Here is a 17,895-nt window from a genome sequence, read left to right on the forward strand (position 1 = left end):
GTGCTGCTGCCAGGTCCACCAGCATTAAAATCTTATTTTAGATTGAAAAGGAAGGAAAGCCAAAGAGCTGATCTTTAAAGAGCTGAGGTGGAGGTAAGAATTGAGATAAACAGAAAAATCAGTTGTCAGCAACCCAGAAACCAATTTTCAGATATGTCTGTTTAGTAGGGCAAACAGTCTGAATCTTGTAGCACCGTATATCATTTCCTTACCTAGAGAAAAAGGGGAAAAAAACCAAGGAAGCAGTGTCAAAGCATTTGAATAATGTACATGCACTTAAGTAACTATCTGAAAGTTAGCAATGCTATATGACTGCATGACTTGTAAGAATAAAAATGTAAACCATAATGTAATGACTTGATTTTTTAAAATCTAAATGTTAAGTCAAAACAAAAAACTTGTACACCGTGGTATTACTCTGGAGTGAAATACATAGCACTTGTGGGTTGCTGCTCTGCATGTGGGCGTTGTCCGTGTAGGTCCCATCCCTTGGGACCAGCCTACTAGTTTTAAGACTTTTTAATGTAACTGTGTTGTAAATATTCCTTTTGTCCTGTAGCACCATTTCAACCAGGTGTCAAACAAGTGTTTATCAAGCTATGTCTGCATTCGTATATTCAGGGTTGCTTTTGTTTCTCCTGCTGCCGTAGGACACCTTTCTCTGCCACTCTCCAGTGAGTTGGTGGCAGTGGAAGAGCCTCCAAGGCAAAGCTCTGAGGAGGGAAAGCCTGGGGTGGTTTCTGCTAAGGGAGAGGGAGGGGAAGTGAATGAAAGGACAGTTCCCCCAGGTACTAACTTTCTCAAAAACTTTGGCATTGTTGCCAAGAGCAGGCCTGCTACAATGACCGCAACAAACACTGAGCTGTTTACTGTGTTTCGAAACTTCTGCTTGCTAGCCAGGCTGTTGGCGGGCCGCCTCAGCCAATACAGCCCTGCACACTTGTGCTTGACCTTGCTGAGCTGCTTTTAATCAAGTTTGTCCAGCTTCCCATTTTCATAAAAGCACGTGGGAAAAATCTGTGTGTTTTTTAGTCTACAAAATGTGTGCTTCTCACTCTGGACAGGGCAGAGTCCATGGGTTTAGTGATGTGTTTACCTGCATGGTCAATAATTGTCCATCCAAGTGTCAGGTGTTATCAAATGAAAGTAGAGGTAATCCCAGAGTACTGCCTGTTGCTGTTTCAACAGTACTGGCTTGCAGCTTTTAAAAAAATCTTGTATTCTTAAAAGAGCACTGTGCATTTTTCCTGACAGCTCTTGGTCTGCGCTGGTGAAATATTTTCAGTGATTCGTCTTTGGTTATGCCACCATGAAAGGAAAATGCTCTTTTCTTTGTACTTGGAAATAAAGTAGCAGAAGAAGTAGGAGGCGTGTGTGATTTGTAATCCTGTAACCACTCAGGAAGCATACTGTGTTAAATATGTGTGTGTGTGTGTACTTAGGTTTTTCCTTCTCAAACCTTGCTAAGAATATGGATTTATGCGGGTGGGTGTTTAATAATCTTACACATCTGTGTGTTGAGTGACCCAGCTGGATGCTCTGCGAATGATCCAGTCCTGACTGACAGCTTCCAGAACATGGTTGCCTTGGATTTTATCTCTATTAAAGCAACTTATATTTTGGTTTTCTGTGAAGACCTGTAGTGACTCCAGTAACATAGTCTTCATTTGAAAGTGTTGCTGATTATCCAAACTTTGTATACATGAATCAGCCCCGCTGGTTAGTATTTGTGTTATGTGACCAGGAGTGTTGAATGTGAATGAACACTGAATTTCCGCAGCAGTATTTGTTTTCTGTATTACCGTATCTTATTTTTTTTTTCCATGCATGACTGATTGTGCTAAAGTTGGAGTTTCCTTACTGTAATAGACTTATGCATCTTATCTCTAAGACAAAAGGAATCCGTAGATCTGTTTTACATCAGTTCTTCAGCCAGGGAGATGACAGCTGTTGAAAGCCAACATGAAAGAGAATGAATTGTTAGAAGGATCAAAGGAATTTTTACTTCCTGACCCCAAAGTTTCTGCCATTTTTTGAGGAATATGACTGTCACAGTGTGCACTGCACAGTTGTCCTGCGTTCTGTGAGCTGAATAGCAGTCTGGTTACAGCACAGTTGTCAGTCTGCTTGCTGTGGGGCTAAGAGCACGTGCTGGCAAAAGTGTACGTTGGCAGGCGTATGCTCGTATATATGTTATTTTTATGGCACAGCTGTGTCTACTGGGAGTTTCTGTCAGTGGTTGTCTTGGTAAGACATTAATACCTCCGCACTTTAGACTGACACAGCAATGGTGATGGATATCTGTAGCAAAGATCTGATCTGTAGATGTTAGCCACAGAATAAGTTGGGTTTTAGGAGCTATGAGAGCAAAGCCATTTTTCTGTCTTGCTTCTTTTGAGATCAGTTAGTCGAACTGTGCTTCTTTTTTGAATACTGCTTTTCAGGAATACATTTTGCAGCAGTTTAACTACTGTTAGCCTGTTACTTTTTCAGCCAGATCATATTCATTATGCTAACTTTAAAAAAAAATCCAAATAAATAATCGTATGGTTAGGAAGTACATTAACTTTCAAACCAAACGTGTTCCTTTCTAAAGCCTGCTGTTTTCTACTTGAGTAAGTATTTTATAGTTCTCCAAGGTACAAAACAAATTACATTTTCTATGTCCACCCACCTGATAATCACTATGTATAGCTTCCTCCCAAAAGGCACTGTCTGTTCTGTTCATTTTTGTGACCTTTGCTGCATATGCCTAACACCATTCCCCCAGTAGTAAAACACTATAATACCTCTGCCCTCTTGGTTGAATAAACAATGCTTCTTGATATCATTTGAAATTGTTGTATATTATGGATTAATAGGGAGAGGTTAAACATGAATGACTCAGTTTTAGTTCCTTCCTGTACTTTTAAAATAAATCAACCAAAGAAGACACATTAATTATTAGTTACGTAGTACTATCAGCATACTAACTATAGCATTTAAACTAACTATTTAGAAATAAACTATACAGAAGCATCCAAATGCCAGAGCTTTGTCTATGAAATGCGTGCTCATTCTGAAAGTCATTAAGTGGTGGATAAGAACTCAGTCTAAATATAAAAATCCACAGTGCTGTTAAAAGTTATGCCCTTTCACAGCAAAATACCAATAATCCAGATGAACTGCTATCAGATTGCTTTAGAAACAAGAGTTGCTGGTCCCTAGAAAACCAGGGAGAAAGCTAAGTCTATCATTAAAGTTGACTGACCTTCTGTAAAAAACATTTGTGTGTCTGTTTCACATTTACTCTTATCATATTAGTTAATGAAGATATTAATTCTATAAAAATATATGCTTACTACTATGAATATTGCAGCAGACTTGCAAAATCATCTATAAAAATAAATACTGTCAGCAGGGTTTATTTGCTGCTAAATTGACTAAAATTAACATCTGTGAATACTTTGTATAATAACATTGTGTTAGCAAACTTCTAGAAAGAAAATTGTCTGATTGGGTTTAAAAGAAGACGAATTAAAGGACATTTTCTTTCAGGACACGGGAGGGGAGGTTATGTCTTCTCAAAAACCTTCACACTAGACATTGAATGTAAATTGTATTTCCTATTCAATTACTGAATAAAACACTGGGTAAAATTGTGTATTGCTGTCAGACTACAAATACAAATTCTAGTAACTGTTTTGATGTTCTATATTTATTGTCAACAGCTGAAGAGGAATTTGCCAGCATACTTGGCTCCTTGGAGGGCTTCTCCATGTGTCTTTAGGTCCTCCAAATCGCAACTTATGCCAAATGTAGCCAGTGATGGAGTTGTCTGTGCTCCGCTTCAGACATTCACCGAAGAGGAGACAATGCTGAAAAATATGGGTACCTATTATCTGTATAATTAAAATTCAGAAATGTCTAACTAGAAGGGAAATTTTAGCTTAAAAAATGTATTCTCAGTATTTAATTCTAGTTAAATGTTGAGATTGCCGTGTAGGATTGTGCTTAATTTTAAAACTGCTTTAGTTCACAACAGAAAAGTATCATGTTCTTTTGCTATGCTCCCATAGCACAGTTCCACATACCACAGTGCAGTTTACTCTGCATAAATAAATATTTACTGTTTAAAACTGTTGTTCTTGCTGGACTGAAGTTGCCTGGCATTGATTTTTGCCATTTCTGAAGTGTTTAGTTCAGCTAGTTAACTGCTCCAGTCAGTTTTCAGAGATTTCAAGTAAATACAGAATGGTGATGCTGCAATGCAGCCGGGCCTGCATGAAGAAGACCATGTTTCAGAAGGGATCCTCAGAGTAAAGGTGAAAGAGCGAGGACCTGTGCATCTGGGAGAGAGCTTAAAAAAGGCTCCAATTAAAGAGAAACAGTCTTACAGGATTTTGTGCACTCAAATTAACATGCATTAAAGCCTGAGACCATCTTTCCAAACTGCCAGTTTAATTTATAAGGAAAGACAATACAGCTAACCAAATAAGGGATGTATTTGAAATATTTTCTATATTTTTTTTCATTAGCCAATGTTATGTAAGTGCTTTCAAAGTTTCTGAGTATTTAGGAAGTATTTATTTCACTTTACAGAGTTGTAGCTGAGTTCAGAAAGCAATTCTAATTGAGCCTTGTGGCACATCACCTTGTTTGACTTGGGCAACTTTTTGTCCTTTTTATGAACCTATCTGGGAGAGTCAGGGAATACATGCATAACCTGTCAGAAGTACCACATTACTGTTATATTGATCTTCAAGGAGAGCGTTAGAATACTTACACCCTTTCTTTCTTCTCTTCATTACAGTGACAAAATTTGCTCAGGAACGAGTTGCACCTTTGGTGCAAAAAATGGATGAGAATTCGAAAATGGAAGACTCTGTAATACAGGGATTGTTTGAACAAGGGGTCTGCACACTTTTACTTAATTTTTTATTCAGAAAGTGACATCATTTTATGACTCTAGCGGTGCACTTTTCAGGTTTTTAGATTAAAAAATTGAGGGATATAATTCAAATGAACTAATGAATCATTGAAAATTTTGGATTTATCAACAGCAAGGCAACTTTCTCTTCTTTTTTTATGCATTATCACTCTCCATCTCTTACTTTAATAGTCTTTCCATCTCCCCCTCTCCCATATCACATTCTTCATCTTATCTTTGAGTTCCTTGTCATCTTCTTCCCCCCACCCTTTTTTTTTTTTTTTCCTAAATTCTATCAGCATAATTGCATAGAATGCTAGAACTGCCATGATTCTGATAAGCATTACTGGAAAAGGGTATCAGGAGTCCTGTATGTCCTTAGTGGCCAACCACAAGGACCTTTTGTGTTGCAAATATCCTGTTGTTCATTGCTGTCTTCAATTTTAGCCTTTCCTGCTATGAAACTTAAAGCTTGTCTGTGTTTAGAATGTCATTTTATATGGTAATAACTCCAAATATTAGACTTCTGTTGAGATTGCAATTGTTCTGGAAAATGTAATCAAATTAGGGTGATGATTGGCCTGTATACTGCACATGTTAATTATTTCTTGCACGAATTGACTGTCAACTTCTGTGAAGAATTGTTAGTTTGTTCAGGATATTGAAGGAACACAGGTCTTTGAGGAAGGATCTGGAAATACATTCTGTGGTTTTTATTTTAATCTGTTAAGTATCAGCTTGTTCTAACAGGTTGTTGATAAGAACTAACAGATTGATATATCTGCATCGTTTACATTTCAGCTGATGAGTATTGAACTTGGGGAAGAATTTGGAGGAACTGGAGCTTCATTTTTTTCAGTCATACTGGTGGTAGAAGAATTGGCCAAAGTTGATCCAGCTGTAGCTCTTCTATGTGAACTCCAAAATACACTAACAAATAAGTTGTTTACCACATATGGAACAGAAGAACAAAAGAGAACTTACTTGCCCAGAGTTGCTAAAGATACAGTAAGTCAAAGTCTCACTTTACTAAACTGTAATATAATTTTTAATAGTTAAGTAATGTTAGCGGGGTGGGTTTTTTCAGTAACTAAATGAGTGACTGCAGCATTGAAAAATATCTGTGAACTTTGCAACACTGGTTAGATCTGTGGTGATATAGATACATCCTGTCATCAGTAGCTGAGAGGTAAAAGTGGAAAGGTGCTTATTAGTTTCATTAAAATTTAATTTACTGTGAAAAAGAACTTCAAGGCAGTTGACTTTGGGAGATATGTAATTACATAGTGTTTCTATTCTTAATCTCCATAGCTGAATCTTAGTTAATTTGATGGAATAGTTTAAAATGTTTTAATTTAAGAGACTTGTGCTTGTTTATAATTATTTCCCTTGCAGAATTTGTTATATGTTGTGCCCTTCCTTCAATTGACAGATAGGCGGTTTCTGTCTTTCGGAGGCTGGATCTGGCAGTGATGCTTTTTCTTTGAAGACTCGAGCTGAAAAGAAAGGAGACTACTATATTATCAATGGTTCAAAAATGTGGATTAGCTTTGCCGAACACGCAGGAGTTTTTTTTGTGATGGCAAACACAGATCCGTCCTTAGTAAGTTGCTAAAGAATAGTTGCGTTTCAGTGGCAGCTGATATGTATGTCTAACTATGGATTTTATATTAATAATCTGATGTTAAAGGTTAATATTCTTCAAACTTTTTCCTAGCTGACAGTAAACCTTTAAAAATATTTCCCAACAAAAATTGAGAACTTGCTGAGCAATTTAATAAATTCCTCCCACCGGGGAAAATAAAAATGTCAGAATCGTAATTGCAAAGATGAAGAGCACAGCATGCGTTGGTTTATTCTGAGTAACAGAAGAACAGGTAGTCTGAGTCTTTCCAGCCCTTCTGACTTAACTGAAAAGTTGCTGTTATTAAAAGGCCAAATAGAGCTTAGGCTACATGCACTGGAAAACAAACAGGAATACAACAGCAAAGTATGTTCAGCTAAAAGAAATACATAACTGAATATGTGTGTTTCATGTTTTGTCACCAATGTGGATATAGGTAGTAGATTCAGAAAAGTCAACTGCAGGCTTTAAAATGTACTGGACAATATGGTAGAGTAATAATCAAATCCAAAACTATTGTTTAAAACTTTTATTTATTTTTTAGACTTCTTCCAGTATCTCTTTCTTATACAGAAGAATTATACAGAGGGAAAGAGAGAAAGTGACAGCTATCAGGAATCACCATTCTATACTTCAGGAATCTAGTTTAAGACGTCAAAGGTGTGAAGATTATAAGGCTATACATAGGAGATGCCAGAATTTAGATAGGGTATACAATCTATGTGTTGTCACATGCATTATTTAGTGTCCCATCCAAATCATGATCTGAATACCAAATCAACTCTTTGAGCATTTTGATAACAACCATCATAATGATTTCAGAGTACTTTATTAAGTATATTTTCACTGCCTTCCTAAAGTGAAGAGACAGTGAAATCCATGTTCTGCAAGCTGGCATCACCAGGAGAATGTGTGCACCAGTTCTGGATGTTAGCTTAGTCCATTTTAGGACCGCGACATGTTCCAACAGCAAGCAATAACTTCACTGCACAGCAATAACTTGCTTTCCCAGTGATTTCCAGTATGAACAGGCACTACAGTTCTCTCTGTTTCATTTACATCATACTAGTCCCCTGTCTTGTCAAGAGAACTTTTAAGGTTGTTCTGATTGTATTTTCCGCGTGGAATTTTTTAATAGGTATCTCTGGCCTTTGCTAAACCACAATTAGCAGGCATAGAGGGAACAGATGTTACCAGTGGTTTATTTGGTAATATAATATTAAGCAGGTGTGAAATTTCAGTATTAGAATGCGATATTTAGACCACCATTTGGTGATATTAGTATAAAAAGCAGTTGTTGATTACTTCTTAAATTCATCCTAGGGATACAGGGGAATTACTTGCTTCATAGTGGATCGCAACACAGAGGGACTACATGTAGGGAAGAAGGAGGACAAGCTTGGAATCAGAGCATCTTCTACCTGCCCAGTAACATTTGACAATGTTAAGGTAATATAAGTTGTTTAGCTGTTGAAGCATAATTTGTGTGTAATTGGAACTTTACCACATCTAAGGAAAGAATGTTAACTAAATTCCCAGTTTTTTTTTTCCTTAGACATACTGATTGTTTGGCATATTTTAACTTTTTCTCCCTGTTCTTCCACAAAAGTCTTGAGGGGGGTTAGGTTTCTTAAATTTTGGTACAGTTTTACTCAATCATCAGTTTATAATCACATATATGAGAGAATGTTCTAATCAAACAGGAATCAAATGTCTGGTTTATGTTTGATGCCTTCACTTATGAGGAACATTAAATAAAACATATACACTCATTCACTTGTGAACCATGTTAGGAATTGCAAAGCAGAATAGAACAGGAATAATTGAGTGGTTTTATTCTTTAGGTTCCTGCGACCAATATCCTGGGACAGGTTGGACAAGGCTACAAGTATGCAATTGGAATGCTAAATACCGGCAGAATAGGTATTGCTGCACAGGTGGGTGATTTTGTTTAATACTGAATACAACCACTATGTATATGTGTATATATATATAAAACCACTTTGAATTTGGATCGAAATTTACAACATATTTAAAGCCGATAAGAATGATTTAGAAAATACTTTATTAAAACCGAAACTACCACTAGATGTCACTCTTCCTGTATCTAAGTTACAGTAAAATACTGGAACAACTGTAAATGGCAAAATTCTCCTTCAATGAGATAAGCAATAGATTTAGAAAACATTAAATGGCAATTAGTTTGTCTTTGGTGTTAACTTATTGCTACTGAAATATATCAACATTTTTATCTTCCGTTATGCAAATTTATTTTACAAAGAAAACGAACTTTGGAAAATATAACACACTGAAATGTAATTTTTTATTAATGCTTCCAACTGTGATTGTATGGGATTGCCAAATGTGACCTTGTGCTAGCTGGTGTTTTCCCAACAACTTTTTTTTAAAAGTCAACTTATTTTTAAAATAATTATGGGTTTTTTGTGTGTGTAGCAGGAGTGTCCTAGTTCATTGTTATGCTTGAACATTGCACCTGATGGCAAGTGCAAGGGGAAAATAGTTGCTGAAGTTGGAGTTATTTCAGTGTTGTGTTTTGCTGTAAACTCAGTTTGAATCTCAGGTTGCTGCTGATTTCAGTGGAAATCAGGTTCAGCTGTATAATAAAATGACTTATGAGAAGTTTTTCTATTTTTTTTTCTTTTGAAAGTAATTGTTTCTTTGTTTCTGTTGTGAATGTAGTTGTGCTGTATAGGGTGTAATATGGCTGTACTACCAGTCTCCCTTATCTTTTGACCTGGTTTGCAAACAAACCAGAAGTAATAGTCCTCATGAAATGTAGGCTTTCCACATGGCAGTGTACTGTGCTGCTAAATGGGTTGGCTTTTCCATAATTTCTAAATATTATCTGTGATTAAACCTTGTCTGATACGGCATTTAAAAACTAGAGCTGTGGGCCCTGTTGTTCCCAGAGATATAAATAATATAGAGATTCTAGCAGTAAAATACGCAGTCTGGATTTTACTCTTAATTACTCCAAGTTATACTTACAACCTAATTAAAAGTTAAGGTCAGGTAGTTGTTATATCTTAGTTACAACTTCCTTGGCACCTTCAAATAAAGAGAAATGTACTTGAATGGACAAGAACAGCAGTTCTAAAGCCCTGTAGTATTGAGTGTAGTTTTGCAGTAGTAATAGTTTTAAAAGATAATGAACGCCTTCTAAGACGTAGTTGTGGCTCTGAAAAACAGTCTCAGATAGTTTTAGTGCAAGGTAGCTCCATATATTGTTACAGGTGCTGAAGTTGATATACTTGGCTCATCCATATGAGTTGATGTAAGAAGGCATCAAATCTGGTAACACAGCCAATTAGCAGCAGACTGTATTATTTTCTTACGTTCTTTTCCCACACGCTCATTTTCCTATGTATTGTGGGGTTTCTTTAGAATCTTAAATGATTAAGGAGTTTGAACCTAGGTCAGTCATGCTTTTATCTGGGGCCCTTGGCTTTCAGCTTAATATGGGGGTCTATCCAAAAATACCCATACGCTATTGTATGTCGTTAAAAGTAGTTTGACATAAGTTGCTTGATGGGACAGCTGACTGCAGCGTTGTAGTATCCTGTCGAGACTTAGAAAAGTTTATGAGATTCCAATTTTACCGTATACTTTTACCTTGCTTTTTGATAGTTCTTCATGCCATTCGTGCCCCCTTTTTTTTTTTTCCCCTTGTTTGATGCTTCCCCTAATCTAATTTCCTACCTTTGTTTTTCCTAGGAAAGAAACTAGGTAGAAAGAATGCGTTCAGATGGATGGTAGTTACCTAATTAAACCAACTGATCTTTACTGATAGCTATGTATTCCAAGATATATGATAGGCGAGGTCCTTCCTTTACTGTCTTGTTTGGAATGGAATACACTTCTCAAAATTTGGTAGTTAAATGTAAAACTAGTTTACTTTCCAGATTTCCTAATGTTTCTTTAGGCGAACAAATCAGACGCTAAGGTAGATGTGAATTACTGCTTTATAAACGTTCATATGTAGTTTTTCTCGATGTTATTCTCCAAGATAACAATTGTGTTTTGCTGTGTTTGCTGCTGAGTGAAGAGAGTATGTGAAAAGACAATGGGTCTCCTAAAATTGTTCTGTTGAGTTGCGTTTTTTCTAGAAAATGCTGGAACAAATACTCTCTCTCCTTCCACTATACTAATTTTCTAACTTCAGAAATAAATTGCTAATTCTGACAGTCTAGTGTCTTCTATAAAATGAGAAATTATTTTTATTATGAAAACAGCTTTGGATAATCATTCAAATTATTTTCCCTGTAATAGTGTAATATAGATCTATAGATCTTTATTTTACAGTAATTTTCCCATGTAATTAAGAATTTTCCCAGAAACATTTAGTATTTGCACAACCATAGTTGACCCATAAGTTTTGTTCAAAAATTAGTTTTTTCACACTTTTTTTTTTTTTTAAACTCTTAACTCACCTCAGTATGTCTTGTTTCTTACAGATGTTAGGACTGGCACAGGGGTGTTTTGACCATACAATTCCCTATACAAAGGAGAGAGTCCAGTTTGGGAAAAGCGTGTTTGATTTCCAGGTACTTGTTAATGAACACATGGGAAGTTTCCTCCAAGAAAGTAGTAGTTACCACAGTAGATGAAATCAGTAAAGTGAGTAATCTGATTTGCATAATCTGTGCTCCACCTTATGTCATGTCTCTACTTATCAATATTTGAGATAATTTTTCAAAATAATTTTGGATGAACATTCATTTGCCACGTAAAATGTATAAATTCAGTGCTATGCGCCTTTGCAAGTACTGTATAAATCATTTAAAACTTCAGAACATTAACATAGCTCTCTTTGCTTGATAGTATATTCACTGCCTTTGAAAATAATATATATGGACCTCCTTCCTCTTCTGATTTTAATATCGCGGTATGTTGAATGTGTTTGAGTTTTGTTACCCTTTCATGAGGTGTAGGGGAAGGCCTTTTTCTGGAGGCACTAGAAATTATAAAAAGATGAGAAAAACTGATTGAATTATTAGATTTCCTGTGTTATAGAAAGACATTTAGTTTTCATGATAATATCTGTATCTTAAAACGAAAAAGACTCTTTGTTGCAAAAATGATGTATAGTTTAATAAGGAAGATATATAATTGTAATTACTGTAGTAATTTTCTTGTTAAAAGAAACCTACGTCTCGAGTGAAGGGAAAGAACATTAGTACTACTCATAATTTAAACAAATTTTAGGAAGCACCCACAGATATCTAGGAAATTACTGGAACTGCGTCTTTTGAATGGGAAATGGAATTTATAATTGCCAAATCATTTTGTTATTTTGACCTGCATATATATTTTTTTCAAATTTGAGGGAGCAGCGTTAGAGTTCTAATAAGATAAAAGATCTCATTGTGTTTTAGGAGCAAGTTAGACAACTAAATGTTCATTTTTAATCATCATAATGTTTGGGTCTCCTTAAATAAACCTATTTTTCTGTAATACCTACCATTTAGAGGTGACCTCCATCACCTTTTTCCTTCCCCTTGAATTCATTCATCGGTCATGTCCTCTATATTTTTATGCTGCTCCTAACTCTTGTCTCATGCCTATGGGACATGGGAAGAAATAGGTGTTGCCTTGCTAGTTCTCCACTTTATTTAAGAGGTACCTTTTTCAAGTCTTCCTTGGTTAAGCTCATCATGGAACTAGACTTGTTAATATATGAATGTTCTTGATAGACAACTGCAAAATAAAAATACAGCTTTGACCTGCTGGTGTCTTTTTGGTGCTGAGGACGACGTTACGATTTGGCTGGAATTTTCCTTGATATTCATGGGTGCAAACAGGTTCCTGCTGAACCCTCCTGTCCAGACAGCCAGGCAAGAAATTCCCCGGTACTCCTGGATCCAAGAAGAGGGAAGGAGAAAATGGGAGTGCAGCTGTTAAAAGGACTTTGTTGGCCCAGAGTTTTTCTGACTTTGATGCAGAGATGTACAGAATTACTGGTCTATCTAGATTTGGATTTTAATTTTAGATTATAGGTGTGTTCCTTGGTGAAAAGAACGGTTCTTGCTAGAAATTCCAGTTGAGCACTAGATACTGGTTCTGTCTGACTTGTGGCGTGCTTATTACAGGGGCTGCACCATCAGATAGCTCAGGTGGCCACGCAGTTGGAGGCAGCGAGGTTGCTGACGTACAACGCAGCCCGTCTTGTGGAAACAGGAAGGCCATTCATAAAGGAGGCCAGCATGGCCAAATACTACGCTGCTGAGGTGACTCACAGTTTCTTTATTCAGTGGATTTATTTCACTGCTGTTTAAAAGTTTCTTCTGTTACTGAATATATAACTTAATTCATGTGTTGCTGTGAAACCTGGGGATGTACATTTGTCTTGTTTCTCATTCTCTGTCCACATATGGAGTGTAAAGTAGGCTACCAAAGAATAAACCGCTCACACCCCTAGATAAAATTTTGAAAAACAAGCAACAACATTAAAAAAGAAAGTGAATTAGTATTTTCACTCATCTAGAGAGATTTCATTTTCTCTGAATTCTCTTTCTGTGGCTGGAGAAATGGCCTGGTGAGGCTTCATTTGTGACCATTTCAACTCTCCTGGTCGCAACTGCGAGTCTTAATGTGGTGCAGACTGGATTACTTCTGCCTCTTTGTAATTGCTTTTAATTGTAATTGTCTTTTTCATAGTGCAGCATATGAACTATTGCAGTAATGGTTAGTGAATTCTTTATGTCCTCTGATTTAGAAAAATGTAATTTTTATTCTAAAATAACTTCCATAAATAAGATGAATACAAAAATATCAGTCCTTCCTCTTCCCACTTGTTTTAGTTGCTAGTTTGTTTTTATTTTAAATAGCTATAAAGAAATACAATTTAGTACCACCCGCATTAAGTTGTATCCTGAACTTGTAACTCTGAAACTATTTTCGTAGGTTGCAACACTGACAACTAGTAAATGTATTGAATGGATGGGTGGTGTTGGATTCACAAAAAATTATCCAATAGAAAAATACTATCGTGACTGCAAGATAGGTGAGTGATGGTTTCTTAACAAGTACTTCTTGTAGCATTAGTAATATTAAAGTTTGGGGATGAATGGCCATTTTTTAAAGATTATTTTTTTCCCTGAAACTGTAATCAACACTGATTCAAAGGCTCAGATATGAGAAGGTAAAACTTTAGGTATAAATATCCATGTATGTAAGGCTAGTTGAAATGTTTAATTAGATACCAATAAAATACAGGCACACACGTTGTGTCGCATTCTATTAAGAAAATTTCAGTTCAAAAAAATTGAAAATACTTTCTTTGGCTCTAAGATCTGAATCTGTGTGGAGCTTTATTTGCAAGACTTCCTTGTTTACCAGTGTAATCCTTGGACCTAACAGCTTGGCATTTCTAACAATATTACCCTTTGACTTTTATTGCTGACAGCATTTGTAAATACTTAATTTTTGGTCGTTATTTAGGAATTGCTTTTCAGGAAAACCTCTTTGTCGTTATGTTGTACCAGCAGAGGAGTGTTTTAATTGTTGCAGATAATAAAATATGAACATTTGTGTAAATAACAATCTGTTTCTAGAACTTGCTCAGTAAAGCTTCACTTCATAATTGTAAATGTTCTAACTGAACTGTTAGAACAATATCTTTGTCTTGATTCATATGCTCACTGTGGTTTTACAGTCTTCTAATTTATTTTATTCTGATTTCAGGTACAATATATGAAGGCACTTCAAATATCCAGTTGAGCACCATTGCAAAAAACTTAGCACAGGAGTACTGAAACCATAAGGACTATTAACGGAAATTATCTTCCTGAACATTCATTGTGAATTACACATTTATTTGTAATTATAAAAATCATAAATAAGAATACATCATCACAGACAAAATCGTAAGGGAAACCATGAATTTCAGGACAGTGAGTGTGTAACTCATGTGAAATCGTTAATTCCATGTTCAAATGCGAATCATGGGGTAAAAGTATCTCTTTCTGCTTGAGGAACTTCTAAGCTAGTACATTGGCTGAAATTATTTTGCGGCCTTAGGTTGTGCAAATAGTGTATCTCCATTTTGAGATTTCAAAGTGAAAAGAAAAGAAGCCAAATCTTTCGCTTGCCTGGTGTGATAGGTTCTGTTAAGCCAGCTGGGAGAAGGAACTCTACACATCCAGCAGAGCTGTTGCATGGCGTGAAGCTGCTGTTTGCTCGTGATGCCCTTTATTAGCATGGGGTACAGGAGAGGTATGTGGAAAGAGACAGAAGTGATGGTTTCCTCTCTCCCAGGTGGAGCGATGTCTGTGGAGCTGCTGTAATTGGAGTAATTTTTATAGCAGCCCTTAGTGTGTTCTTAAGTATATCTTGGTAATTAAGCCCTTCCAGCCCCAATTTGTAGTACTGAAAGGTGGATAATACCTACCTCCCTTTCCAGCCTTCTCAGCGGTTAAGGGTTTTAATCTAAGAGGCTATTTATAGGTCTCCTTTCATAAAAGGTTGAGTTGAAATCTTTGTGAAATGGGGTTAAAAAAGCTCTGGTAGTTCTGCAGAAGACAGAGATACAAGCTAGGTAATGGGAATGCTGCGATACTACCTTACAGTGGCCTTTCTGTCTTCAGTGCATTTCACAAACTGTCATCCTCAGAGCCTTCCTGGGAGTTAGGGAGGGACTGTTAATTTGCAGCTTAGAAAACTCCCTCATGGAAGTTAGTGGTTCTCTACAAAAACAGCAAAGTGTTTCTCCTTTTGAAACAGAGAGAAAGAGAGGGGGGTGTTGAGAAATATTTGCTTTTTTTATCCCTCTCTGTTTACTTTAAAGTTAGACATTTTATTTACTGCAGAAACCTCTTCAGTGCTGGAGAACTAATTAAGTAAGAATCAAGATACGGAAAGCTTAACGTGAAAAATTATTATAATTGCCGTAATTAGCAATTTGTTTCAAGTGGTTTTGGGAGGGAAGGATTGATTTTCTGGTTTTGGCTTTTGCAACTTAGAGGAATCTCATTTTTAAAGCTTGCTAGTCACTGATGATTCACTTTGAATGGAGCTTAAAATGTAACCGTCCGAGGCTCCCAAAGGCTTTTCTAGCAAATCCAGAGTAAATGACACTTAATGAGTATGGTTTTGTAAAACAAGCAGGCTGCAGTGCCTTATTCAAAGAAACAAAGAAGGAGGAAAAGCACAAAAAGTTTTCTGACTTGCTGTCAGCTTCAAAAAGAAGTAACTACTTTGGTGAATCACTCTCCCCGCATACACGCTTTGCCTGCTGATAGACAGAGAATTAATGTGGTAGTTATCCTTATGCCAATAAAAAAGTCCCTTCTGTATCGGTATGATCAACAGCTTTGAGATTTTTCAAAAATGTGAGAGTAGGAGGGGAGGCTAGGTGATTTCTGAAGTTTTCTTCTAGCATTATTATTAATATTATTATTATCATCATCATAATCTTTAATGCATTTCAGGTTGTTTGTAGGCTTTCTTTCAGCTGAGTTGAAATGGCTGGAGAGATTGTTAGACTAGAATTAGTACTACAGACACCGTAACAGTTAACTACAGTTATTCTGCCCAACATAGTCTATCTGCAGGTCTAACTCAAGCATGAATTTTTACGATCATTTTAATGTTGGTTAAGGTGATGAGTTGTGCTAAAGTGAGGCAGTCCTTAGCTGCTGAAGTTTAGGCTGCTTTGCTAACACGTGTCAGCAGAGATCAGGTTTTGATTCATACTGTTTAATAGGTCTGCTAGTTTGAGATACTACCGTAGCTTGGCTTCTGCAGTTTTGTGTGAGGCTAGGAAGTGAGTGACAATACTTAATTGACTTAATATAGTGCTAAAAGCAAACCCTTTATGGAGGAAAGTGCAAAGCTCTTTGAAGGACTGTTAAGGGCTGGATATCCAGGATTATGTAAAAGGACTGTCTCTTTGTGTAGAACTGTGTCAGAGATCCATTTGAAAAAATAATCAGGAAAAAAAATCAAAATAATGTAATTTCCTACAGTCTGAACGCAGATGCTGTAGTCCAGGAAACAACCTGAACAGCCTCGTCATCTACCTAACAGTTCTTCTCCAAAAAGCAAGGTCAAGCCTTTAACTAATGTTAGAACTGTAAATATTTCACGTCTTGGTTCTATATGCTGTATTCTGTACACAGTAACATTTTAAAGCAATGTATGTATTCTGTTTGATTTTTTTCCTGCAAGATTCTGTGGAGGAACATGCGCACAAATGAATTCCAGCCACTGCGTTGCTTTCACTGTTGTTTTAAAAGGGCACGTACCGCTGTGGAGAGCATTGGCTGTTCTGGTCGCTGACTCTGGGAAGAGTTAACTTGTTTCACTCCCTTAACTCTGATTCCATCGCTGCACTAGCACAGACATTAATTTAGTTATAAGATGTGCTGTGCTGTTTTCCAGGAGCTGCGAAGAGCTGCCTGCACTCCCCACCCCCTGTTCAGTTTGGGACAGGCATTTATGGATTGTCATAGAGTGCATTTCTCCGTTTGCCACTGTGGGCGCAGGACTTGATGGTGGCTGGCTACACCAAGCGTAGGGCTGCAGAGCTGGTGTTGTGAACGCCGTGAGGCTTTCTGTGCTAATGACAGCAGCTTTATACACCATATTCGTGAGTTTTCCCTTTATCTGCCCTTAGTCAGCCCAGTCGATCAAACTCCTGTTGCCCTGGAACAGCATCTTCAGTACTAAACGTTGCATCTGGGCTTCCCTGGTTAGAAGAAAAGACCTACCTTGAGAATGTATTAAAAAGTGCCTGAATTTTATATTTGACTTGATACAATGCTAATCTTGTATATCAGGTGATGGTTCTCTAATAATCTGTCATTTAACATTTTCCCCAGATTTTGCAATTCTTGTACTAGGAGAGAATGACTATATAATCTGTCAGATTTCTTTAGTTTTATTCTAGTTTGTGCTAAAGGCCTGAGGCAGATTTCCAGAGAAAGATATAATCACTACTTGGGAAATACTCAAATACAACATTTTATATGATGTTTTCTATGCTGTTGTTCTTTCTTCCATATTTTCTTTTCCCTGTATAAAGATTGCGTTAGAAAAGGCTTGTGTGAAATAGAAAGTAATTGTTCATTGGGAGCCTTTTGCTATGTAAAGAATTTTCTAATTAACGCGTTATTGCATTTCCATTTGGAAATCTTTTGGTGAGAGACACATTTCAAATTCTCTCTACCAAGCTAAGCTCAATTTGAAACAATCTGCTTTGCAATCAGCTGTCTGACTTTCCTGAGCCGGCTTATTGCATACACAAAAGCTGAAGAAATGTTTTTCTTCAACCCTCAACTGAATTCCTCAAATTCAGTGTACCAATGTGATAGATGTTCTCCTAGAGAATTACATTAAAGTG

General features: G+C 36.6%; 1 protein-coding gene across 1 annotated transcript; it reads left to right on the forward strand.

Moving 5' to 3' along the window:
- The first annotated feature begins 3,714 nt into the window (after window positions 1-3,714).
- On the forward strand, window positions 3,715-17,525 carry ACADSB (acyl-CoA dehydrogenase short/branched chain). Its single transcript, XM_010120087.2, has 10 exons — window positions 3,715-3,870; window positions 4,793-4,893; window positions 5,711-5,917; window positions 6,342-6,512; window positions 7,857-7,982; window positions 8,378-8,470; window positions 11,009-11,098; window positions 12,644-12,781; window positions 13,458-13,557; window positions 14,238-17,525. The coding sequence occupies exons 1-10, from the start codon at window positions 3,789-3,791 to the stop codon at window positions 14,306-14,308; spliced, it is 1,179 nt and encodes a 392-aa protein (XP_010118389.2). The 5' UTR covers window positions 3,715-3,788; the 3' UTR covers window positions 14,309-17,525.
- The last annotated feature ends 370 nt before the right edge of the window (window positions 17,526-17,895 follow it).

Source organism: Chlamydotis macqueenii, chromosome 7, assembly GCF_036417535.1.
Source record: "Chlamydotis macqueenii isolate bChlMac1 chromosome 7, bChlMac1.mat, whole genome shotgun sequence".
NCBI lineage: Eukaryota > Metazoa > Chordata > Aves > Otidiformes > Otididae > Chlamydotis > Chlamydotis macqueenii.

Bases quoted from the DNA above. Each gene is read 5' to 3' on its own strand.
- ACADSB (XM_010120087.2), top strand. From the start codon at position 3,789: ATGCCAAATGTAGCCAGTGATGGAGTTGTCTGTGCTCCGCTTCAGACA. The intron at 7,983-8,377 runs GTAATATAAGTT...TTTATTCTTTAG, and splicing joins TAACATTTGACAATGTTAAG to GTTCCTGCGACCAATATCCT. The intron at 11,099-12,643 runs GTACTTGTTAAT...TGCTTATTACAG, and splicing joins AAAGCGTGTTTGATTTCCAG to GGGCTGCACCATCAGATAGC.